The sequence below is a fragment of the Umbelopsis ramanniana genome, assembly GCF_025399195.1.
Source record: "Umbelopsis ramanniana AG unplaced genomic scaffold K450scaffold_33, whole genome shotgun sequence".
NCBI lineage: Eukaryota > Fungi > Mucoromycota > Umbelopsidomycetes > Umbelopsidales > Umbelopsidaceae > Umbelopsis > Umbelopsis ramanniana.
This window is the reverse complement of record NW_026252119.1, coordinates 167,684-188,624: the sequence shown is the minus strand read 5'-3', so window position 1 is coordinate 188,624 and position 20,941 is coordinate 167,684. Positions and strand designations below refer to the sequence as shown.

At 43.2% G+C, this 20,941-nt stretch overlaps 11 protein-coding genes across 11 annotated transcripts; 9 read left to right on the top strand and 2 right to left on the bottom strand.

Moving 5' to 3' along the window:
* Window positions 1-1,328, top strand: K450DRAFT_244515 (uncharacterized protein). The gene has a single exon (XM_051589597.1). It carries the CDS (start codon window positions 111-113, stop codon window positions 1,113-1,115), a length of 1,005 nt encoding a protein of 334 aa, XP_051444004.1. The 5' UTR covers window positions 1-110; the 3' UTR covers window positions 1,116-1,328.
* A 755-nt stretch (window positions 1,329-2,083) lies between these two features.
* On the top strand, window positions 2,084-3,283 carry K450DRAFT_244512 (uncharacterized protein). Its single transcript, XM_051589596.1, has 3 exons — window positions 2,084-2,803; window positions 2,887-3,037; window positions 3,109-3,283. The coding sequence occupies exons 1-2, from the start codon at window positions 2,222-2,224 to the stop codon at window positions 2,989-2,991; spliced, it is 687 nt and encodes a 228-aa protein (XP_051444003.1). The 5' UTR covers window positions 2,084-2,221; the 3' UTR covers window positions 2,992-3,037; window positions 3,109-3,283.
* K450DRAFT_244511 (uncharacterized protein) lies at window positions 3,006-3,690 on the top strand. Its single transcript, XM_051589595.1, has 4 exons — window positions 3,006-3,037; window positions 3,109-3,214; window positions 3,393-3,541; window positions 3,620-3,690. Exons 1-3 carry the CDS (start codon window positions 3,031-3,033, stop codon window positions 3,484-3,486), a joined length of 207 nt encoding a protein of 68 aa, XP_051444002.1. The 5' UTR covers window positions 3,006-3,030; the 3' UTR covers window positions 3,487-3,541; window positions 3,620-3,690.
* Window positions 3,691-3,725: 35 nt separating this feature from the next.
* Window positions 3,726-4,292, top strand: K450DRAFT_244508 (uncharacterized protein). The gene has a single exon (XM_051589594.1). It carries the CDS (start codon window positions 3,812-3,814, stop codon window positions 4,016-4,018), a length of 207 nt encoding a protein of 68 aa, XP_051444001.1. The 5' UTR covers window positions 3,726-3,811; the 3' UTR covers window positions 4,019-4,292.
* Window positions 4,293-4,581: 289 nt separating this feature from the next.
* Window positions 4,582-6,957, top strand: K450DRAFT_281273 (uncharacterized protein). Its single transcript, XM_051593390.1, has 7 exons — window positions 4,582-5,445; window positions 5,530-5,609; window positions 5,694-5,726; window positions 5,803-5,920; window positions 6,004-6,382; window positions 6,462-6,530; window positions 6,603-6,957. Exons 1-7 carry the CDS (start codon window positions 4,703-4,705, stop codon window positions 6,918-6,920), a joined length of 1,740 nt encoding a protein of 579 aa, XP_051444000.1. The 5' UTR covers window positions 4,582-4,702; the 3' UTR covers window positions 6,921-6,957.
* Window positions 6,958-7,357: 400 nt separating this feature from the next.
* Window positions 7,358-9,980, top strand: K450DRAFT_244505 (uncharacterized protein). Its single transcript, XM_051589593.1, has 4 exons — window positions 7,358-7,439; window positions 7,509-7,668; window positions 7,773-8,242; window positions 8,313-9,980. The coding sequence occupies exons 1-4, from the start codon at window positions 7,391-7,393 to the stop codon at window positions 9,617-9,619; spliced, it is 1,986 nt and encodes a 661-aa protein (XP_051443999.1). The 5' UTR covers window positions 7,358-7,390; the 3' UTR covers window positions 9,620-9,980.
* Window positions 9,981-11,112: 1,132 nt separating this feature from the next.
* On the top strand, window positions 11,113-13,839 carry K450DRAFT_244499 (uncharacterized protein). Its single transcript, XM_051589592.1, has 11 exons — window positions 11,113-11,315; window positions 11,386-11,492; window positions 11,553-11,890; window positions 11,965-12,133; window positions 12,207-12,308; window positions 12,370-12,444; window positions 12,523-12,702; window positions 12,763-13,007; window positions 13,088-13,171; window positions 13,242-13,316; window positions 13,382-13,839. The coding sequence occupies exons 1-11, from the start codon at window positions 11,155-11,157 to the stop codon at window positions 13,517-13,519; spliced, it is 1,674 nt and encodes a 557-aa protein (XP_051443998.1). The 5' UTR covers window positions 11,113-11,154; the 3' UTR covers window positions 13,520-13,839.
* Window positions 13,840-13,860: 21 nt separating this feature from the next.
* On the top strand, window positions 13,861-15,530 carry K450DRAFT_244497 (uncharacterized protein). The gene is made up of 3 exons (XM_051589591.1): window positions 13,861-14,149; window positions 14,221-14,679; window positions 14,750-15,530. The coding sequence occupies exons 1-3, from the start codon at window positions 14,054-14,056 to the stop codon at window positions 15,236-15,238; spliced, it is 1,044 nt and encodes a 347-aa protein (XP_051443997.1). The 5' UTR covers window positions 13,861-14,053; the 3' UTR covers window positions 15,239-15,530.
* Window positions 15,531-16,474: 944 nt separating this feature from the next.
* Window positions 16,475-19,239, top strand: K450DRAFT_244489 (uncharacterized protein). Its single transcript, XM_051589590.1, has 12 exons — window positions 16,475-16,904; window positions 16,976-17,180; window positions 17,246-17,323; window positions 17,389-17,491; window positions 17,554-17,608; window positions 17,668-17,817; window positions 17,883-17,962; window positions 18,026-18,124; window positions 18,187-18,303; window positions 18,373-18,511; window positions 18,577-18,924; window positions 19,013-19,239. The coding sequence occupies exons 1-11, from the start codon at window positions 16,776-16,778 to the stop codon at window positions 18,868-18,870; spliced, it is 1,449 nt and encodes a 482-aa protein (XP_051443996.1). The 5' UTR covers window positions 16,475-16,775; the 3' UTR covers window positions 18,871-18,924; window positions 19,013-19,239.
* K450DRAFT_244485 (uncharacterized protein) lies at window positions 18,884-19,319 on the bottom strand. Its single transcript, XM_051589589.1, has one exon. The coding sequence runs from the start codon at window positions 19,117-19,119 to the stop codon at window positions 18,898-18,900; it is 222 nt and encodes a 73-aa protein (XP_051443995.1). The 5' UTR covers window positions 19,120-19,319; the 3' UTR covers window positions 18,884-18,897.
* K450DRAFT_244481 (uncharacterized protein) lies at window positions 19,009-20,173 on the bottom strand. Its single transcript, XM_051589588.1, has 5 exons — window positions 20,113-20,173; window positions 19,886-20,038; window positions 19,685-19,810; window positions 19,548-19,616; window positions 19,009-19,485 (listed from the first exon to the last, which is right to left on the bottom strand). The coding sequence occupies exons 1-5, from the start codon at window positions 20,143-20,145 to the stop codon at window positions 19,174-19,176; spliced, it is 693 nt and encodes a 230-aa protein (XP_051443994.1). The 5' UTR covers window positions 20,146-20,173; the 3' UTR covers window positions 19,009-19,173.
* Window positions 20,174-20,941: the final 768 nt, after the last annotated feature.

The following is a 20,941-nucleotide window of genomic DNA, read 5'->3' as shown; positions in this document are numbered from 1 at the left end:
AAAGAGAGCGAAAGAGAGACTGCACCAACGAAAATCGCTACATAAGTCTCTTTAAGACATTTTTCTGAACTACTTTTTCTACCTTCTGTTTTATGTGTATTAAGGCTTAGATGCCAGTACATGAAGACATGATAATGCCCTCCCCATGCAGACACTCTCCCTCGAACCAACAACTGAGCCTTGAACTTGTTCTTTCGAATCAAACCACCCATCCTTATTCATTGCAAGATTTCGCAGAGTACTTACGGCAATCCTATTGCTTTGAAAACTTGGCATTCTGGTCATCCGTCGTTCGCTACCGACAGTGCGCTATCGTTTTCTTCACCGTCGACCCTGATGCACAGCAATGTGCACTAGAGGCCACTAGTCCTACAGATTGTTCGATTTCCTTAGACTCCTTGAACTCGCCTGTACTACTTTCGTCGGGAGTGCACTTTCGATATACTGTAGCTGAAGAGCACTTTTTATCAGCTGAAGAATCCATACGCTGTGAACTCCTCAAACAAAAATTCTCGTATATTATAGATACCTATCTTTCACCCAATTCTCCACAAGAAATTAACATACACTGTGAAATGCGCCAAACGATACTGGACCAATGGCAGACGCATGGCTGTTATCACCCAGCTGTTTTCGATAGCGCCAGAAATTCTATTTTGGAATTGATGCGAGTTAACTCTTTCATACCTTGGGTCTCTCAAATCAAGCAATCATTGCCACAACATCCATTGGATGCTTCTCCGACAAGGTCCTCAACCCTATTTTTACTGCGCAAATCCATTAGAAGCAGCAACTCGTCTATTGGCTCAGAGGAAGAGGATGATATGGATGATGATGGTTCAACCGACCGGCCGCACCATTATTCCACAAGCGCCTTTTTCAAGCGCTTCACAGCAACACCATGGAAAACAAAAGACCATAAAGATAGCTCCTCTGTTGAGACCCAAGATACGGAAAAACCCTCAAAAGGCTCCCCACATTTGTACAACGCTTTCTTGCCTCGCCGACCGGTGTCATCTCCTGCCATTAGTAAATCGTCTTCGTCTTCGACCGAAAATGTGAATGTGTCTGAATCCAAATCATGGACTTGGAGGAAAGGCAGTACAAAGGGTTAACAAAAAAAAAAATAAGGACTAAATATATGTTAGTCAAAGAAAAAGTTATATTCACCCATTCTAGATTTTTCCCTCATCACCTCTGTATACCCACCCCAATCCCCCTCTACCCATCCTTGTAATATTTCCATAGAGCCTATGTAACAATTCCACATCACAGTGTAATAAAAGTGTCCACCAATATTACCCAAGTATTTCGCGCAGGCTAACAAATGAATTATGAATTTGGAACTTTGCAACACGGTACAAATATCAGTGATGGCGCAAACTGTTGACAACCTTCAAAGGCGTTCGAGTGGTATCACATGCTCCATGCGGATTTGACATCAAATAAAGAGCGCACAGTGGAAAAGTGGAGATTTGTTAATAAAGCATGTCCAGCATCAAGGAAAGCGGGTGATGTGGCCAAATAAGGCGAGATTGACCTGTTCATCTCATGCAACTTGTCAGTATAATAAGCTGATACGCATAAAAAATTGGCTCTTGATTAACTTTTTGTTAACGTTTGTTACTTTTTATTAGGCCACAAAAAAGTAAAAAGAACCGAGAACTCAATAATATCAATAACCGCACTCAGAACGATTGTATCCAGATGGTAGGTTGGAAAAGATAAATTCACAAAAACGGTTGGCTTGACTTAATGCATGGATCCCAGTACATCGCACTCACTATTCTCTACAGGCAAGGAGGAATCCAAGTACCAAGATCTCCAAGGTATAAGAAATTGATATCTACACATTACCGTCGAAACTACTTGGGAACATTGATATAAAGTTTTCAACTGTATTAGATACAGGTGTGGATAAACGGCAGTATCTACAATTGTCATCCACCGACATCAACAAAATTTGCCGTTGCGTATCCATAATGTGTCTCTGCCATCCAACAGTAAGCAACCATCACCACCACCGAATTTAGCACGTTACAAAATGTCAGAGATCCCTCAACAACTACGCAGACCCATGGTATGTGGCCACCGCCACCATTAAAGAAAGAAATCCATCGCCAGCTATTTAGAGAAGCGAGCCGCCTCTCTTGAGGCGGCATGGCCAGATGCCGAAAACGACCAAATTTTGAAAAATATGTTCCATGCATGCGCTTGATCTATGGAGCGTGGGCCAACTTCAGTCACGGAGGCCAATCTCTCTGCCTCACCGCATACTTTTCCCTCATTTTTGCATATAGTTTCAACTTATATGGGTAACCAAATCCATTTGAAATTGCAACGGAAGTGGAAAGATACATCACAAGAACAATCCCAGGTACATTGGGGACAGGCCAACGGCAACTATATACCGACTACAGTATATGGTGACAGTTCAAGCGTTCCTAATAGCAGCCGCAATCCGGGAGCAGCAGTGGAACCAAGAAACTCGAAGCAAAGAAAATATTTCTATTGTGGTGGACCCAGGCATCACAAAAAGGACTGCAGGAAACGCCAACGCAAGATGCAGCAAGGAAAGTTGGAACCACATCCTCAAATTTTTGCATCCAAAGCGATATATTATCGGAACCCCTTGTCTGGGCTCAGAACTTCCAACGGTAAAGAAAGGAATAAATGTGCAAGACCACGAGATATTGTGGATCGTGTCTACTCGTTTGAAAGGAGCTGCGGTTATCTGGCGGAAAGCAGTGGAAGACGATATGATCAAAATCAAGTTTCGAAAGATCTTAGGCAGGATCATTTGGTGAGATTATATTTTTCAGCCAATAAAAGCGCGGTTCAGAGAGCTTATACCACATCCTCGCCCTTCATTCATCACCTTTACAGTGTATGCCAAGCTGTCTAGAAACTTCGCTCAAGGTTTCAATCGCCGATCGGGTTGGAGGGAATTTCCAGTATTTTTTTTTCTCTTGGTCAACAATCTATACATAACAAACCTTTTTTCATTGACCATTTAATTCACATCTCACTATGACCCGTACGTCTACATCTTCTACTATCGAATTTAAAAGAAGCTCACGCCCAAACTGACCTTCCGTTTTTCTTTAGGTGGCAATCAACGTGAACAAGATCGTCTCAAGGCTCAAAAGAAGGCTGGCGGCAAAGCCAAGGCTACTACTTTGAATGGTCAGTCCTTGAAGAACAAGCAAGAAAGGTGAGTGACAGTTTTCTATCTCTCTCCCCCTATGCTCTCAGTCATTCTACCTGCAATATAAGGCATGGCATTCCAAGTAGCCTACCCCATGCAAACCGAACCACCAACTAATATGAGTTCATCCAAAACTCACTGCTAACTTTGCAACCTCAACCCTTACACTTACTTCTACCTCCAGTGATGCCGATATCATGCGAAGAAAGCAAGAAGCTGCTGCTGCAAAGAAGGCTGCTGATAGCGGGAAAAGCACATCTGGCAAAGATGGAAAATAATAGATATGGGGGGCGCTGATGTTGTTTTGGCACGATCATTTTTTGGGACCATTCGGTGAGCACCTGTTACCAAAGGAAAAGTATACTCTCTGGCCTCACCTTTTCAATTTAATCGGCGGTCTGTTCGCTACAGATATCGCCAATCTTTTGTTACCACCCCTATATGGAATAAATGGAACACCTTGTTTTAAGTACTGCTTTTAATTATTCTGCTTGTCCATATGTACTCTGGAGGGGAAGGGGGTTAGAGTTGATCCAGTCACTACTTTGTCAAAGGTAACGCCAGTGAGTATTCGAGTCAGTTCACCCCCAAGTATCTACAACAATGAAAGTCGACATGGTCAATGCGCCTAGTTCCGATCTCTTGTTACGTTTTTTTTTCTTGTACCTTGATATATTTAGGCTCATTTACATATTTTTTTTCGTATTTGCTCGCTTGGAATCTGCTTATCGTGGCAAGATCTCTCCTCTGAACACCTTTCGGTTATCAGTTGTCAATCAGCGTCATCTCGGCGAGGAAAAGTATGTATAATAATTATCTATGGAATGTTCAAATTACAATAATTTTTGTTTGGTGAGTTCTGCTTATCAGAATCATCACAGTTAGGGCATTTTGTACCTTACTCGGCTAACCAAACAATCAGCCAGTAATTATTTTTTTAATGGACTATTTATTTCACAAGTAGATACAGGACATTCGTAAAAGAGTATACCCCTTACTTAGGTGTGGGTATAATATGGTATCATCCATGGAATGTGGCAACCAGCCTGCAGTAAACTCCATGCGAAATTACACGAATCAGTCTACCCCATATCTAAATATCCGCAAGCGAGAAACCCTTGCGACATTAGGCGTCAACGTTTACCCCTCTAGAGAAGTGATGGTGCTATTAACAACCATGCATTTTTAGATACATTTAAAATGCGAAGCAAGGTTATTGTGCAAGTCATGGACTGGAACTTGAATCTGTGTATGCAATAATCGCTGCCATGGCAACGTTATTTTGTTACCCTTCTGGAACCCATTGCATACACTCTATCTCTTCTCTCTCCTTTATACCAACGCTTCAAAAGCTACCATTTTATACCCTCCTTTTTACCAAAGTCTATCCCACTTAACCCATTCCTAGTCCTTCAATACCAAAGAATACGATTGCAAAACTGCTAAATTATTGATTTTATATAATTTGACCTATTTGGCCATATCCATTTGCTTATGATGTCAATCGCTTTACAAAATAACACCCATGAATCGAACTCTACAGCTCAACGTAGCGAGCTTAAGTCGAGTGCCAGCACCATTCCATCGTTGAATTCCATTTTTCGTCGAATGAACATGTTTCCCCGACAAGATTCTTTTAAGTACCCTGACAGCACGTCGCCTCATGTTGATGAATTAATGTTGCAAATGTGCAGCGGAAGTAGTCATTCTTCGACTGGAGAGCACACTCAAACTCCGGAACTGAGCGATGAATCTACAGCGAGTTTGGCTTCCTCAGACGACTCTACGTTCGCCGAACAAAAGCACCAACCCCCAAAGAATGCTCGTGCCAGCCTTTTAATTAATACCAAGCTCCGCTCGCTCAGTCGTACGGCTTTTAGATCGCCCTCCAACCCATTTTATCGCACTTCTTTCTTTTCGCCTAAAGAACCTTCCTCCTCTAGTGATAGTGATTCGTCTATTGTCGCTACACCAACTTCTTCCAATTCCATTCATTATCATTCATTTGCTCCCATCAATGAAATACAAAATCTCTCGAGCGAGAGGCTGATGTGGATTAAGAGCACACCATCCCAGCCCGTGGATATTTACGTGAAGCAGCAGAATACCCGCCCAGAATCAAGACTCAGCTTCTTTTCGTCCACCAATTGGTACAATCGCCATAGCTTGAAGCTTTTCAATAACCAAGTCGGCGTTTTGAATCCCAAAGCGCATGAAATATATTCAGCTCAGCATGGGTAAGAGGCATTATGTATCTGGTCCTGGTATGATCTCTGTGCTAAAAAAAAAGTCCTTCTCAAATCTATAATTTACGTCTTCAGCTTTGGTGGTATGAAAACATCCTCCACCATGCCAAACATAAGGGAACCCAAAAGTGCCAAGGGTGTATTCTATTGTAAGAGTAAGTAACCGGATCTTTCTTTTTTAAAGTAAAAGCAGGTAATCTCCACAGGTCAATTCATTCCTTCGCTTTAAAAAATTACAGTACTCAGAGTGTCAAACAAAGCATCAAGTAAAGGTAAAAACCATCTTTCTTGATCCTAAAATTTATACCCTTACATTTTTATTTTTGAACTAAACATTTACCTTATTAGATTTGCAAATTAGTGTTGAACTGGAAGTCAATGGGGTCAAGCGTTCAACCAGTAGTGTGTCCATGGCGAGATCTGGAAAACAGTCTGCAGTTGCTACTTTTGATGATGCTTTTCTATTGCAAGTATCAATTATTTTTCGGAACAGTAGTAGTAACAATCCCGTCTATTAACCATTGTTGGTCTGTTATTCCCCTCATACAGTGATGTCGACGGTCCATTTACTTGCAAAATTGCTGTGCGAGCACAAGCTGCTCGTAGTAGAATGGCTCTACCTACGTTAGCACGAAGAAGCAGTAATCGAATTTCATCCATACAAACCTCGTCTGGCAATGAAGTCATATTTGGATTGGCCGATCTTCATTATGAAAAAGTGGAAGGCATGGATAAAGCCATCAAGACATTTTCTCTTGGGAGATATAATGACAGCCCTCAAGACAAAATCGATGGAGAGATTGAAGTTCAACTAGGTGTGCATTTAGACGTTGTTGGAAGAATTCGAGAATCCAGGAGTCAAGGAGGTCTGTCTGGCCGTGTTCACAGCGATTACTTGACTGTATACTCTCGTAGTAATATGATACCTGTAAGTTTTATTATGGTTGCCCTCCAACACCATTGATAATACGGAGTGAAACTAATGCCTCTCCTCCTAAATGAATCAGAAATGGACCCGGTACTGGGCAGTAGTTGATAACGATGACTTGTGCTTGTATGATTTCACATACCAAGAGGTAAGTCCATTGCTTCTGACTATGAACGTGATGACTGTTTTCCTGTTCTCTAATAATCATTCTATTCCATAGAAAAAACCGGCGTTGGCCGTCATTAACCTCAATCACTTGCGTAACATATCTACTACCGACGAAAAAGTGAGTCTCGGTTGTACAGGATTTTCTCTTGAAATGGATCCTCGATGCGTATCCAAGAACAGCTCCGTCACACTAGACGAGGGAGAAGCAATAGATTACAAGATGCTCATGATCGCTGATAGCCCATCTCAAGCATCCGGCTGGAGAAATGTCTTCTTTGAGTATATTAGTGTTATTCGAAACATGGGCGTCACAGAACGACAACTCGTATCTGACGAGGAAGACGGCATCGATCTACGATTTTTATGGTAATCACATCGAACATAAAAAAATCAAAAATAATTTTCCCACCCACTTTTTTCAATTTTATGCTTGCTTCAATAAAGAAAAATAAGGCATTGCGATACAGAATGAGGAGGAATTAATAACAGTGCGTCAATGGATGATCTCTAACACTCAAGCTTGTATGATCGATGATGTCTGTAGGACATTGCCTACAAGGAACGGCTAATGTAGGTTAATATACTACAGTCCAAAGACCTTGTTCAAATTCGAGCAAGTACATATACATGAAAATAAATTCTCAAAGCATATGAAGTTGTTGCGTAGAAGAAGTGAATAAATTAGCTGCTGCTAGGTTGTTACCAATATGGCTGTGATGCTGTTTCCAATTTTGGTCAAGCGGTGAATTTTTCAAACGGACAAAAGAGCTTCGATTAATCAAATGACGAAGCGTACTTCTTTCATTCTAACAACACAAAAATAAAAAGAAATCTTACATTATGAGTAATGCGACAAATAACAACAGTGGAAGTTTAGAATCAAAATTCGGTAGGTCTTTACACCATTTACTTTACTCATTATGTACAAGAGTTTAATTCCCCGCACTTTTTGAACAAGCACGCCTTGGCGTGAACAACTCAGATAACCGTCCTCAAACTTCTCGCTATGTGCCTCCTCATATGAGAGCGCCTCACCACCAAGAAGAGCAATCCAATGGGCGTGGAAATATGGGCTCAACATGGAGCAAGCCGACTGACCGTGCTGTGCGTTCAGACAGGTGAGCATTACTTTCCGCAGCAGGACTTGGCACGTTCCAAGCAATAACTCACTAAAAAAAATCATCATTGCATTGTGTGTTTCATCCTTGCCTGAACCCAACAGCTGGCAATCTTCTAGGTCTGATTATGGGAGATCTGGAGGTTGGAGTGATAAAAGTATGGGTGGCTACAGTAATAGACCCAACTTTTACGAACGGGGTTCATACGGTGGCAAATATGCACGGGGTGACCAAGATTATGTGCCTCGTCGAGATGAAAGTCAAGGATATTGGAAGAATGGAGTTCATCACTTTGCCGCCCGCAACCCTCGTATCGAGCATGAGTTGTTTGGTGCTCCTGAAGACGTCGATCGTCAACATACCGGCATCAACTTTGAAAAGTACGACGATATTCCTGTCGAAGCCAGCGGCACTGACGTTCCCGAGCCCATCACGCAGTTCACTTCTCCACCTTTGGACCAACATCTGCTTAGCAACATTGACTTGGCTCGCTACACCACCCCAACTCCTGTCCAGAAGTACTCTATTCCAATTGTTGAGGCGGGAAGAGATCTGATGGCCTGTGCTCAGACCGGTAATTAAAATACAGCAATGATAGTCTCTAATTTTTACCATAGTCTAACAGACTTCACATATGTGTTTAGGTTCGGGAAAGACCGCAGGATTTCTCTTCCCCGTGTTGTCAAAGCTGTTTTCAGATGGCCCCATTGCTTCCGCTCCCCCACAGGAAGGAAATAGACCCTCCTACCTGCGTACCAAAAAGGCTTACCCAAGTGTCATTATTCTCTCGCCTACTCGTGAATTGACCTGCCAAATTTACGATGAAGCACGGAAATTCGCTTACCGCAGTTGGGTTCGACCATGTGTAGTATATGGTGGCGCAGACATCGGACAACAGCTGCGGCAAATTGAACGAGGTTGTGATCTTCTGGTGGCTACACCGGGTCGCCTCGTGGATCTAATTGAACGCGCGCGGATCTCTCTCTCGCAAATCAAGTATCTCGTGCTCGATGAAGCTGACAGAATGCTTGACATGGGTTTCGAGCCTCAAATTCGACGCATTGTAGAGCAGGAGGATATGCCAGGGGTGGAAGATCGTATCACTTTGATGTTCAGTGCAACTTTTCCAAGAGATATCCAGTACCTGGCTCGCGACTTTTTGAAGGAATACATCTTCTTATCGGTTGGAAGGGTTGGTTCAACCTCTGAAAATATCACCCAAAAGATTGAGTATGTAGAAGATGAAGACAAACGTTCCGTTTTACTGGATATTCTACATTCTTCCGAATTGACGGGCTTGACGCTCATCTTTGTTGAAACCAAGCGAATGGCCGATATGCTATGCGACTTCCTGGTTGGTCAAAACTTTCCTGCTACAGCCATTCATGGAGATCGTACACAAAGGGAACGTGAAAGAGCCTTAGATTCATTCCGTAATGGTCGAACCCCCATTATGGTGGCTACTGCCGTGGCTGCTCGTGGTTTGGACATAGCGAACGTTGGACATGTCATTTCTTATGACCTTCCCACCGACATTGATGATTATGTTCATCGCATTGGTCGTACTGGCCGTGCTGGTAATACTGGATCTGCAACCGCATTCTTCAACCGTGGCAACAAAGGTATTGCTGGCGATCTCATTGATATCCTCAAGGAAGCTAATCAAGAGGTCCCTTCATGGTTGGAATCCATTGTTCGAGAGAACCGAATGTACAGTGGTGGCGGCGGCCGTGGAGGTCGAGGCCGTGGCCGCGGAGGTAGCTTTGGCAGCCGAGATTTCAGAAAGTATCCACAGCAACAGCAGCAACAAAATGGTGGTGATAACTGGTATCGCGGAAATGGTGGTGGTTATGCATCAGACATGTACAATAGTTATGGTGGAGGTTACGGAAGAGGTCCATCTAACACATCAGTACCTGTTCAATATCAGAACAAAACAAGCTGGTTTTAAGTATGTTCAAGCATTCAAAAAAGAAATAACCCTATCTTCAATTCTTTTCTTATATTTCTCTCTGTGCCGTATCGGTTGACGTTTTGCATTTTTCCCGTATCTTTTTTGTTTTTCGCTTTGGGAGGTCGTCCTTCCACACAACAACCCCAGTATTCTAGTGTCACAGAAACACACTATTCTCTCTTTCTTCAGCTCATTCGCTACACCTTCGTTTCATATCTGCGATTCTGCTTAACAATAACCCTAGTGCCTCTTATCGTAAAAAGCTTGTATAGACCCCCCTTTCTTATCATATTTCTTTGCTTCTTCGTGTCTTTTGCTTCTACAGCATTCTGTCAGTATCAACTTTTTTTTTCTTTTCATTCTTTTCTATAGAAAGTGGAGTCAAGTACATTTATAGATCCGGGAAATGCACATTTGCTACTCATAAAATTTTTGTTGGAAACTTTCAAATGATGCTGAACATTTTGCATATTGTTGCTTCGATACCTATCTGCACATTTGGTGTATCTCTTCTAGTTTTATTCAATATCGGCTGAATCAGTGGCCTCCCATGGCCAGTTCCCATGGGCTACCTCAGCGTCCACGCGGGTCCTTGCCAAGAAGTTACCAAGTCGTTCGATAATGCTGAGACAGAGTCATTTACTGCTATGAATCTATCCTCTTTTCGACAAGTCCTATGTTTGGTGTAGCTTGTCGAGACTCGTAGTCGGAGGCTTGAATGGGACAAGTCCTGCGGAATCAGGGCGGTGATAGCAGTGGTCCAGTTATTGATCCGTTGAGCACAGATAGTTGTGTGAAAACTACTGATGAACCGAATCAAGTAGTGGATAGTAACATGGAGCAGAGCAGGGTGAGGAAAATGGCACGAACGATGGGCTTGGCGTTGTCTAGTAGTTGAATTTTATCTGATTGAATACATGATATTTCCGCAATGGTGTCCATGAGAGCGTTGTAGGCTCTGAACACCGCCACCGTACAAAGTTGGGTCAGCGAGCAAAAAGGATGCGATGACCACTCTCTTCCAGGTTGATTCGTTCGATGTCTGAGAGACACATAAACCCGCACAGGCCGAGGAGCCAGCAGAGTTTCTGGGTCAGCTCCTTCAACGGCATGAAGTCGTTGGAGCCGAGTCGCTCGAAATGTTCGATAACTGAGGAGATATCCACAAGAAAGTCTTGGCTTTCGCGAAGGGTCTGGTCGGGAGGCGCTCGGAAGAAAGCCTTATGTATGGAAGATTCGCGAATCTCTTTACGGTTGTCAAGCAAGTCGAGGATGGCCGAGCGATGGGCTTCCGCGGGAGGTTTTCTCGTCCGCGAGCGAGGAATGTGGCAAGAGGTCCCCCGAAGAGTTCCTCCAGTTAACCTCTCTGTCCTGAGGATGTAAACATATTTCCAGGATGCACAACTCGCATAATGAATTGATAGCGTTTCGACCTCCTCAAAAAATCAACCATTGAAATCTTCTCGCCACTTCAAATATTTGCAGTTGAAAAATTGCCTTGCTTAACGCGAGCTCAGTTCGGTAACTTACTCATGGCCGTGCAGGACAAAACAGATTCGCCTTTCAGGGAGTGGTATGCAGATACCCGTGGACCCTCTGCTGCACCATTGGTCGATTACGGTGATTGCTTCGATCAGCCAGCGTACCAAGACGTTGAATGTCAGGATTCCGAATTTCGCGTTATGAAACCAACGTAAGAACTTTACAAAGGGCCATGACAACGCTATGGGACGGAAGTACTGATATATTTTATAATGGCTCAGCGAGGGTAAGGCGTTCTTACCAAAAAGAAAAGACAGCGTTACAATCATTGCCGGCATACAGAAACAGACCGAAGTCAAGATACAGCCTCAGCAGAGTGTTGCACTATGTATGTAATTCTCTTATTGTAATATTGACTCCAAAAACAATCATGCTGATGGCCAATTAGGTCCAAAATACCTCAAATATCATAAAAGCTTTGTCCTCAATACAGGTGGATCCATCTGGGGCCTTGATTTTGCACCGAAATCGCCTTCCGCATCAGATCCGCATATCCAATATTTGGCCGTTGCAGGCTATCCTGGCACCACAGATGAGCACCACAATGTTGGAGAGATACAGGAAGCTGGTACTGTAGAAAACTGCATTCAGATTTGGCGCATGGATTTGCGACTAGTTGAAAGCGAAGAGAGCCCTATTGCCGCACCAACTTTGGATCTCTGTATAGCACACGACCTCGGTATTGTCAGAGCATTGCAATGGTGCCCACTTGGAACGTACCAAGAGGTATGTTTTGGGGCATATATTTAGTGCATGGAGTGTGCTTATAAAAAATAATACTAAGGCCGTATCAACTCTAGCCCCTTGAAGGACAGACTTTCACACCGCGTCTAGGAATTATGGCTGTTGCCTTTGGTGATGGAACCATTCGACTTATATCAGTGCCGCACCCAGATGGACTTCGGATGAAAGAGAAAGGGAAAGGAAAAAGCGCGCAGTCCGGCGAACACAAGCGTTCTACAGTATATAGTGCGTACAAATTTCGAGCCGGTTATCATCACTCGCATGCAAAAAATATTAACCTTCCATTACGTCCCATTAGTTAAACTTGAAAAATCGTTAGCGATACTCTCCATACCTGATACATGTCTTACAACCATATCTTGGGGTGGACCCTACAAGCTGATTGCAGGCTGTTCAAAAGGTAAGAGGATATGGTTGAATCGGCATTGGCATACACTGTGCATTAACATTGTGTTGTACAGGGCACATAAGTTTATGGAATGTTGAGTGGGCCATAAAGAATAGAGCTGGAGCTAACAAAGACACGGAAACAGAGGGTAAGTGACCGACTTTGGTCTCTTGGATGATGGAGACCGATCTACGCTGAGTGCTGAACTGGCTACTGCGCTTTGCAGATATTGCACATGCTCTTGTCTATAATGTGAAAGCACATACTTCCGCTGTACGGGATTTGACGTATCATTCAAGGCATGACTCAAATGAACATGATTTCGTCAGTTGTGGGCAAGATGGCCGAGTTCGCTGCTTTGATGACCGGGACCCTTGGACCGGTGCTACATATTGGAAAAATCGAGGTACCTCATTCATTCATTCAGCGCTTTGAAAAAAGGTACCTTATACTAATTCTGAAAAAGGTTTTATGAATACCGTGGCGTGGCCTTCGTACACTGAAAATTTCTTCTTCACTGATGTGGAGCGAAACATACGATCTGCTCGTACGGGAGTCACTACAGAACATGGCACCACTAAAAAGGAGGCTGATAATAGAGGCGAAGTATGGCAATCTGCTGGAAGTTACTTTCATCCTTTCATCCTCTTTTCATCGTCAGATGGCTGGCTGAAAATGAAAAATCCTTACCATGGGAAAGTGAAAAATCAGGTAAGACTTCTTGCCATGACCGCAATCTGAGTGTAAATCAATCCGCTAACCACAGTGAGCACTTGCATTGCTTCCGCTAGAAACCGATTATTACTACTATATACAGAATGAAACTTGAAGAGAATCCCAAGAAATATAGATATGTAGATGGTATCAAACCAGGTGTAAGTCTTAGTCCCCAGGATTGATGTGACAGGGTCCAACGCACTGACCAATCACTTGCATTCCAATCAGGTGTATGAAGCCAAAAAGCGGGCAATGGAATCGCTGTACTATCTGTTCTTAGACCCAGAAATCGCTATCCAAAAGGTACGTTTTGGAGCTTTTAGGGTTTGTCCTAACGTCATTACTTCGGTGCTAATGTGTATCACTAGTGTGTTTGGAATCCAAACCTCTTGACTAGTGGATGGATTGCTTCTGGAGGCGCAGCTGGACTGTGTCGCGTAGAGTTCGTTGGTGTAGGGTCAGACTGGCTTAAGTTGAGCGAATCATACAACACCGCTGATCGATAAAGACTGCTCTGATTGTTCTTAATACCAAAAAATTTCACAAAGGGCTCGTGCAGATATTTATTATTACCATTAATAGTATTTTTCAACTGGAAGCTGTCATAAATAGGCGATACCTCTTTTGATACATACTTCTTCAACACTACCAATGACATCCACAATGTTTCAGATGCGTTTTCAAGCTCAAGTTAAAAAATTAGTGACATGACGAGAAATGCCTACCTCCAATTTGTCGGTTCCCGTGAATAGGAAACCCTTGGTTTCAGAACATTCAAAAAAAAATCGAGTGATATAAAATCTCATGGCCGATTGAAAACTTGCCACTCCATTTTTCTTACAATGAAATTTGTACCTATTCTGTTCAGTCTTTGTGCTCTTGGTTCCATAGGTTCAGTCACTGCCTACATACCGTATGTAAACGTACTATTGACACCATGTTCATGATGCACATCTGACTTTCGTGTCATCTCCACTAGAATTCCACTTTCGCCAAAGAATGGAAAGGTTCTCAGTACACCGGCTCGATACCACAAGCTAATGCAGAAGTATGGTTTGGAAGGAACTCTGCAAAAAAGAGGTGATGCTGATAAAACCGGCACAATTGAGTATACTGACAATTTTTATGATGTGGATGTAAGTGACACTTTCGACGAAAGTTTTTTCCCAATTGTGAAGCACATTTTCTTATACCTGTTGTATTGTAGTACGTTGGCACAATTGGCATTGGTACTCCACCTCAAGACTTCATCATGGACTTTGATACAGGATCTTCCGACGTATGGATTGGAACCGAAAATTGCAGTAGCTGTCGTCCAAGCCAAAAATTCGACACTAACCAGTCAACAACCTTCCAACTCGATGGGTTCCCTTGGAAACTGCAATACGCAGATGGTTCCGCTGTATCGGGCCTTACCGCTGAGGATGCCTTTACCCTCGGCGGTTTGTATACTATGAACCAAACTTTAGGTTTAGCAGAAAATGTCACGGGGACTTTTGCAACCAGCAATATCACCGATGGCATTTTTGGATTAGGGTTTCCGTCTCTCAGCTACACTGGTGCATTGATGGCACCGGTTGTTCAGATGCAGAAACAGGGCGTGATCGATGATGCCGTCATTGGAATTTGGCTTGGCCGTGCACGAGAAGGCGGAGGTGGCGAACTGGTAAGTTGTTTGAAGTCAAGCCAAGTATGATGATAACTCGTCCCTTTAAACTTACCATGCATTCCCATAGACCATTGGCGGTATTAATTCAGCCCATTATACTGGGGAAATACAGTATCTTACTGTTCCTGTCAAGAAATACTGGCAGCTCAACATGTCCTCTATCGGCATCAACCAAAAGACATTCGATTATAAAGGTTCCTCAACCATTGTCGATACCGGAACTACCCTCATCATTCTACCAATGAACCTCACACAAGATATCTATAGCGAAATCCCAGGGACTCGCTTCAACAGCACCGCTGGCTACACCATTCCATGCAACTTGTCTCAGTCTACTGAGCAAATAACCTTTACATTGAACGGTTTGCCATTCCCTATTAATGTTGCTGATATCGTTAGAGAAGAGGTCGGCGATGGTTATTGTAATTCTGGAGTTGCAGGAACAACTAGTGAATTCACCATCCTCGGCGATACCTTTTTAAAGAGCTATTACGCTGTGTTCGATTATGGAGTCAACACCATCGCCAGAATCGGCCTTGCTCCATCTAAGCGTTAAATTAGAAGCTTCATAGATGTACATCCAAATTTTATATAACTAATCCACTATTCTATTTGGTTTGAGCAGATAAATTACGTGAAATATATGATAAAAAGCTTCTGTATTTTTTATTTTACATATTCTTACATATTCCAGCGGCGTCTAACAGCGACAGGAATTAACGCAACCACTGCAACAGCAATGAGGCAGATAATGTTGAGTGGAGTGAAGATTTGGAGTTCATCAGAGGACGATAATCGATCCAGTGCAGCACCAGCTTGTACGTGGATGAAAGATGGACCAGCCACACCTATGAAGCGGGAAAATTTAGTGCCAAGAGATTTATGGTCTTACAGCGTCAAAGGTGGTGAATGAAATGTAAAACTTACCGAAGAAGGTTCCCCAGAAGAATGCTCCAACAGGTACATCCAAGTGCGGAGCACCCAGATTGGCTACCCAGTTAGGTGGTAATGGTGAAATCCTGAGAACAACCATGTAATTAAACATGTGCTTTCTATGTTGAACAAGCTATCGGCAAGCTGTTGTTAAAATCCAATTGCGGAGTATCGAAAACAAAGCATACGTCAACTTACTTGTTCATTCCATTTAGCAAACCGTTCGCCGAAGTTGCGAATGACGAAAACCGAAGCTAGACTTGCTGAAATGAAATAAGCTATCGTGGCACCAATTGCGGAGCACTGTAAAAAATACAGCCAGTTAGCATCCAAAGCACCACCCACATGGTAGCAATAATCTGACTTACAAGACAAACAGTAAATAGAGTAAACCAAAACTCGAACAAGGTGCCTCCCAATATTGAGAGCCACATGCTTCCCGGGATTGAAAAGCTCTGAAGGCTGAAGGGCGATGTTAATTCAATGAAGGAGTGCTTCAGCACACAGCAGTTGAGGTCCTTACTAAATGTATGTGCTGAAAAACGCAAAGTACACATTCCAATAATGCTCCCCGATATAGATTGCTAATACCGCATTGAGCTTTCGAAGGTCTTCCAAGTTACGAGGGAGCTTCCAGGCGTCTTTGTCCTCGCTATTGTAACAAAGCAGTCAGTAATATTAGCATTCGACGAATTCTGTAACAAAGCAGCTACCTACTCGTTTGGGGCGGGTAAATTTAACTTCAGTACGAGGTACTGAAGACCAGTGAATATTATCAAGAGCACAAGGAGCGATGCCAGCGATCGCTTATACGATTGTGAGCGCCATGTCCAAGTGCGGCGCTCAACCACTTTGACAGCCTCTTGCTCTTCGTCGTCAGTTCGTGCTGCACTCGTTATGGTGGCACCATTCTCAAGAGTTTCCACAGCAGAGTACGATTTGGTAGAGGAATCAATGAGAGGTGAACGTGCGGTTGATTCTTCAACACTGTCGGCTGAGTGAATTTGCACAGTATGGTCTTTCATATTGGTGAGGTTCAAGAAGAAAGGTCAGGTTGGAAACCCACATGTGACTTCGTTTCATTTCACTCTGTGAGCAACTGACATTCGGTGACTTGGAATTTCGGGGAAGCTCAATTGCTCCTGCTTATTTTCAGCACAATGACCGGTGAGCCCGCTCCCAAGCATCGCATCCCAAACACGGAATTTGTCAACGTTGAATACCCTGGAAGGGTGCAAAACCATGACAGAGCGTTTGAAAATCTCGGTGGAATCCAATTGCTGGAAAAGGTGAGGCGAAAACCATCCACCCGTGCCATATCCCTATGCCGTCATGTTCACCCTTCCTCTGCGTTCTATAGAGAATGAACAACAAGGAACCAGAAATCGAACTCAAATTTCGCCCCAAGGATCCCTTCGCCCACGGCATTCCCGGCAACGTGATGAATACCAAAAATTTATTACTCAAAGTGACGCGACAGGTCAACGCGAACAATCCAGACGAACAGATCGGAGACCATAAAGCCGAAGTAGTAGGCTATATAACCAAAACTTGCCGTTTTCGAGGTAAATACGAGTACTGATAATGCAGCAATGACCTGTATGCTCATGCCCTGATGCTCTCCGAATAGCAATGGCGGATTTCCAGTATTTGGTAGCACCAGAAAACCGCGTATCGCAGGTGAAGAAAGCGGTGATGGAGTGTGATGGTAGGTGAAATAATGGTCACATGGAAGATATTACTGTGATGATATTAAATTAAATGATACTACAGTAAACAAGATGATGGATTTTGTTCCTGCTGAAAATGACTATGAAAACCTCGAGCTAGTCCCACCACCACTGTTCACCAAGCAAGAAATGCCATTTGACTACAGGTATGGGATTACTGGTTTTTGAAATATCAATGCATGGCATACTTACCTATCATTATTATCAGCTATCAGCAAAACCCAGCTGTTGTTAAGGTGAAAATTCGGCAACCGGATGGATCTGTAAGTATCGGACGCAGTGGTGCGGTCAACCATATATGTATTGACATAAAGATATACAGGTGGCGGTCAAATTGGTCAACAGATACAAACAGCGAAAAGAAACTCACTACATCATACCCTGGGAAGCAAAGGTCATTCCAGACAAGCCCCCGAATAACTTTCGACCGCTTGAAGGCGAAGCGATGCAGATATTATCTCGCGTGCAAGAGGTGAGTAGGTCTAGGTGATAGTAGCTATTGTGAGGCATTTCATGCTGACGTGCTTGTCCATTTAGCTCTTTCAAGAACGCCCGATATGGACGAGGTTCGCTCTGAGAGCTATGCTGCCACCTTCCACTCATAAATACCTGTCTCGGTTGGTGTTAACAATATACTGCATGATCATTCTGTTCAACAACAAGCTAATAGTTCTCTTTAGCGTCTTGCCTGGTATAGGATACAACGTTTCCAGTGGCCCTTGGAGAGATACTTGGATCCGATATGGCTATGACCCAAACAAGCACCCCGAAACATACCAGTAAGTGAGAAATTTCTTTTTGATACTATCGCTCACTTTACAGCTGACTCAGTACTCTATAGGTACCAGCTTCTTGACCAGCGAGGATATCTCAAAGCAAAAGCACCAGCGACCTCTCGGGCAAAGCGAAAACCGTTAGACTCGAACGAAGTGGGATCAAAGGAGCACTCCCATCAAGAGTAAGTACATCTCATCGTCTGCTCAGAACTTTTGTCACGTCACATCCATGCTAAGACGCTGCCTTTAAGTGATATTCCAGCTATGAATCACCAGTGGGATGGTGTTATAAAACCTGAAGGACAAAACAACTATATGTTGTGTGATATATTGATACCTGAATTTCGTAAAGTCATACAAGATCCAAGATATCGGAAAGAGACCTGTACAGTACGTACATTGGCATGGGTTTAATACGGCCGAGATGTGGTTACTAATACAAAATCTCTCAACAGAAAGAGAGCGGATGGATTTATCCCACAGTATACAAGGAACTACGAAAATTCATGAAAGCGGCATACAATGCTGCGATAGACGGCCAAAACCTACCAACTATGAGGGAAACAGGCGTGGACTTTGAAGCCGCGCTCAAGGAGGACTTACGTGCTGAAGAAAATGCTAATGCTGAAAGCAGTGCTATGGATATAGATGAGAATGCCACAGTTGCAGAGGCGGCGTCTGCAGGACCAGACGTCTCAGCTCGGGTAAGTGTACGAACATGCCAACGGGACTTAATTGCAGCACATTAACAGATACGGCATTTCAGGTCGATGAACTTATGCGCAATCTCCAAAAAGCTCAAGGTAACATGTGCATCCATTATTTCTAGTAGCTGACAAATGGCTCTGAAACTTTCGGCTTATGGTTTGCTTATTAACAAATGCATTATAGACTTTGAAGACGACTTGGAATTGGACGGAATTGAAGAATATGAAGATGTATTCGGAGACGACGAGGAAGAAGAGGAAGAAGAATACGAAGATAATGGAATAGAACATTCTGATGGTGAAGTAGACGAACTAGCGGACGAGGACTGACGTAGTCAAGGGGTATTAAAATAGGAATTCGGTGGTGAATTCTTGGTCTTGGATGCTAGTAACTTGAACACCCTTTGAACGTAAATCATCCATACAGCTGTCGAAATTGTCTGGAACAACACCTCTGGTTCCTTCTTTTACTAAGATGGTCCGGAACCCAAATTTACGGGCATCCAATGCAGTTTCTTTGACGCAATAATCCGCTGCTAAGCCAACTACGATAACAGTTTCAATTTGCCTTGTAAATAAATGCTTTGCTAGCTCCGTAATTTCAAAGTACTTGTTGTCGGCGAATCCACTGTAAGAGTCGACGTTTTGGTTGGAGCCCTATTATGTTTATAGCGTTAAATACAGCCTTTATTCTATGTCAACTGGTTTGCATACATTACCTTTAGAACAGTGATGTCAAACTTGGTCGTCTCCAGCCCGTCTGTGAATTCCGCTCCTTTGCTGTTTTGCTGGTGAAAGACCATTGGTTAGAGAAAAGTTTTATGTCCGGTCAAACTGTACTGCTGCCTAGACTTACCACACAGTGATCTGGCCAAAGTTGCTGCGCAAACGTTTCCCCTTCATACTCCATCGTCTTCGTCTCGAAGACTTTACCATTTGGTGTGTTGGACGCGAAGCTGATATGATTTGGTGGATGCCAGTCCTGCTCGAGGGAATAAAGTTGTGAATACATGAACTACATATGAATATTATATAATGCTATTCAGCAAGTTTCAACCTTAGTGGCGACCACAAGCCCTCCGCGGTCTTTGATGCCATTTATAAGCTGATTGACTACAGGCAAGATCTCGGACGCCGAAGGAACCGGAAGCGATCCCGTTTCCATAAAGTCATTTTGAACATCGACTACAATCAAAGCTGTCTTTCCGAGCTGTTAAGCAAGAGCACATATAGTTAGTATGTCGTATCTGACGGCTTGACTTCGTGAAATGTAACGTGGTATACCATGTTGCTGTGAACGCCTAGTGTGGTTATCATATTGGAAGCCAGAGAGTCAATTTTGGCCCCAAACAAAGAAATTAGTCCATGCAAGTTTACCAATAGCGCTCAAATGACTTTATGAAGTAGCACACTGAAGGAAATCAACCAAACTGAAAGCATCACGTTCTGATTCGAATAATGTGAACACATTGATATGATGGCTCTCTACCTTGACTGATGGCTGCAAAAATATCTACATTTTGGCTAAGGTTACCACTACTTCAAGCGGTACAAAACTCAACAACGGACGCATTTCTGTCCGTATATTTATTCTCTTCAAGAATCATTAGCAACGTCTTTGTATATTTAAACGGAACTCACTTTGAACGTAAAGTCCAATATAGGCCACGTAACAACACGAGTTGATTTGAGTCTCACCAACAATGATGCCTAATGCATTCGGTCATTGAAATCATCCCAGTGCACCCCTTCTAAAAGGTAATAAAGGCCGTCACACTTTCCTTGAATTTTTTGGTTGCAACTTTCGTACCAGGTCGCCATTTAACTGAAGGCACCATGCTATCGCAGTGCGCAAGGTCAAAAACATGGTGGCTAGGAACCACACCACGCTATAGAAGCCTTTCGAAAGTAATTACCACACATGGCGCAGCACAATTTAGAACTGCAAGCATTAGTTCCAAACAAGCTGTAGAGCGAGAGGCACCGCAGAAAAAAGCACCTCTTTCTGAACGAAACAATAAGCAAGAGGACACGTATCATTTGATGAAATTCGACCCTGAACTCGAATTTGCTTCGGAGGAACTGAAATTGCTTAGTGGAGCTCCATTGGCGA

Bases quoted from the DNA above. Each gene is read 5' to 3' on its own strand.
- K450DRAFT_244515 (XM_051589597.1), top strand. From the start codon at position 111: ATGCCAGTACATGAAGACATGATAATGCCCTCCCCATGCAGACACTCT.
- K450DRAFT_244512 (XM_051589596.1), top strand. From the start codon at position 2,222: ATGGAGCGTGGGCCAACTTCAGTCACGGAGGCCAATCTCTCTGCCTCA. The intron at 2,804-2,886 runs GTGAGATTATAT...TCACCTTTACAG, and splicing joins ATCTTAGGCAGGATCATTTG to TGTATGCCAAGCTGTCTAGA.
- K450DRAFT_244511 (XM_051589595.1), top strand. The intron at 3,215-3,392 runs GTGAGTGACAGT...TTCTACCTCCAG, and splicing joins TTGAAGAACAAGCAAGAAAG to TGATGCCGATATCATGCGAA.
- K450DRAFT_244508 (XM_051589594.1), top strand. From the start codon at position 3,812: ATGAAAGTCGACATGGTCAATGCGCCTAGTTCCGATCTCTTGTTACGT.
- K450DRAFT_281273 (XM_051593390.1), top strand. From the start codon at position 4,703: ATGATGTCAATCGCTTTACAAAATAACACCCATGAATCGAACTCTACA. The intron at 5,446-5,529 runs GTAAGAGGCATT...TTACGTCTTCAG, and splicing joins ATATATTCAGCTCAGCATGG to CTTTGGTGGTATGAAAACAT. The intron at 5,921-6,003 runs GCAAGTATCAAT...CCCCTCATACAG, and splicing joins TTTGATGATGCTTTTCTATT to TGATGTCGACGGTCCATTTA.
- K450DRAFT_244505 (XM_051589593.1), top strand. From the start codon at position 7,391: ATGAGTAATGCGACAAATAACAACAGTGGAAGTTTAGAATCAAAATTC. The intron at 7,440-7,508 runs GTAGGTCTTTAC...TTTTTGAACAAG, and splicing joins AAGTTTAGAATCAAAATTCG to CACGCCTTGGCGTGAACAAC. The intron at 8,243-8,312 runs GTAATTAAAATA...ATATGTGTTTAG, and splicing joins GATGGCCTGTGCTCAGACCG to GTTCGGGAAAGACCGCAGGA.
- K450DRAFT_244499 (XM_051589592.1), top strand. From the start codon at position 11,155: ATGGCCGTGCAGGACAAAACAGATTCGCCTTTCAGGGAGTGGTATGCA. The intron at 11,891-11,964 runs GTATGTTTTGGG...TATCAACTCTAG, and splicing joins CACTTGGAACGTACCAAGAG to CCCCTTGAAGGACAGACTTT. The intron at 13,172-13,241 runs GTAAGTCTTAGT...CATTCCAATCAG, and splicing joins TAGATGGTATCAAACCAGGT to GTGTATGAAGCCAAAAAGCG.
- K450DRAFT_244497 (XM_051589591.1), top strand. From the start codon at position 14,054: ATGCAGAAGTATGGTTTGGAAGGAACTCTGCAAAAAAGAGGTGATGCT. The intron at 14,150-14,220 runs GTAAGTGACACT...GTTGTATTGTAG, and splicing joins ACAATTTTTATGATGTGGAT to TACGTTGGCACAATTGGCAT. The intron at 14,680-14,749 runs GTAAGTTGTTTG...GCATTCCCATAG, and splicing joins AAGGCGGAGGTGGCGAACTG to ACCATTGGCGGTATTAATTC.
- K450DRAFT_244489 (XM_051589590.1), top strand. From the start codon at position 16,776: ATGACCGGTGAGCCCGCTCCCAAGCATCGCATCCCAAACACGGAATTT. The intron at 16,905-16,975 runs GTGAGGCGAAAA...TGCGTTCTATAG, and splicing joins GAATCCAATTGCTGGAAAAG to AGAATGAACAACAAGGAACC. The intron at 17,818-17,882 runs GTGAGTAGGTCT...TTGTCCATTTAG, and splicing joins TATTATCTCGCGTGCAAGAG to CTCTTTCAAGAACGCCCGAT.
- K450DRAFT_244485 (XM_051589589.1), bottom strand. From the start codon at position 19,119: ATGTTCTATTCCATTATCTTCGTATTCTTCTTCCTCTTCTTCCTCGTC.
- K450DRAFT_244481 (XM_051589588.1), bottom strand. From the start codon at position 20,145: ATGATAACCACACTAGGCGTTCACAGCAACATG. The intron at 20,039-20,112 runs GTATACCACGTT...CTTGCTTAACAG, and splicing joins TAGGCGTTCACAGCAACATG to CTCGGAAAGACAGCTTTGAT. The intron at 19,486-19,547 runs GTAATGTATGCA...TAAACATAATAG, and splicing joins TTGACATCACTGTTCTAAAG to GGCTCCAACCAAAACGTCGA.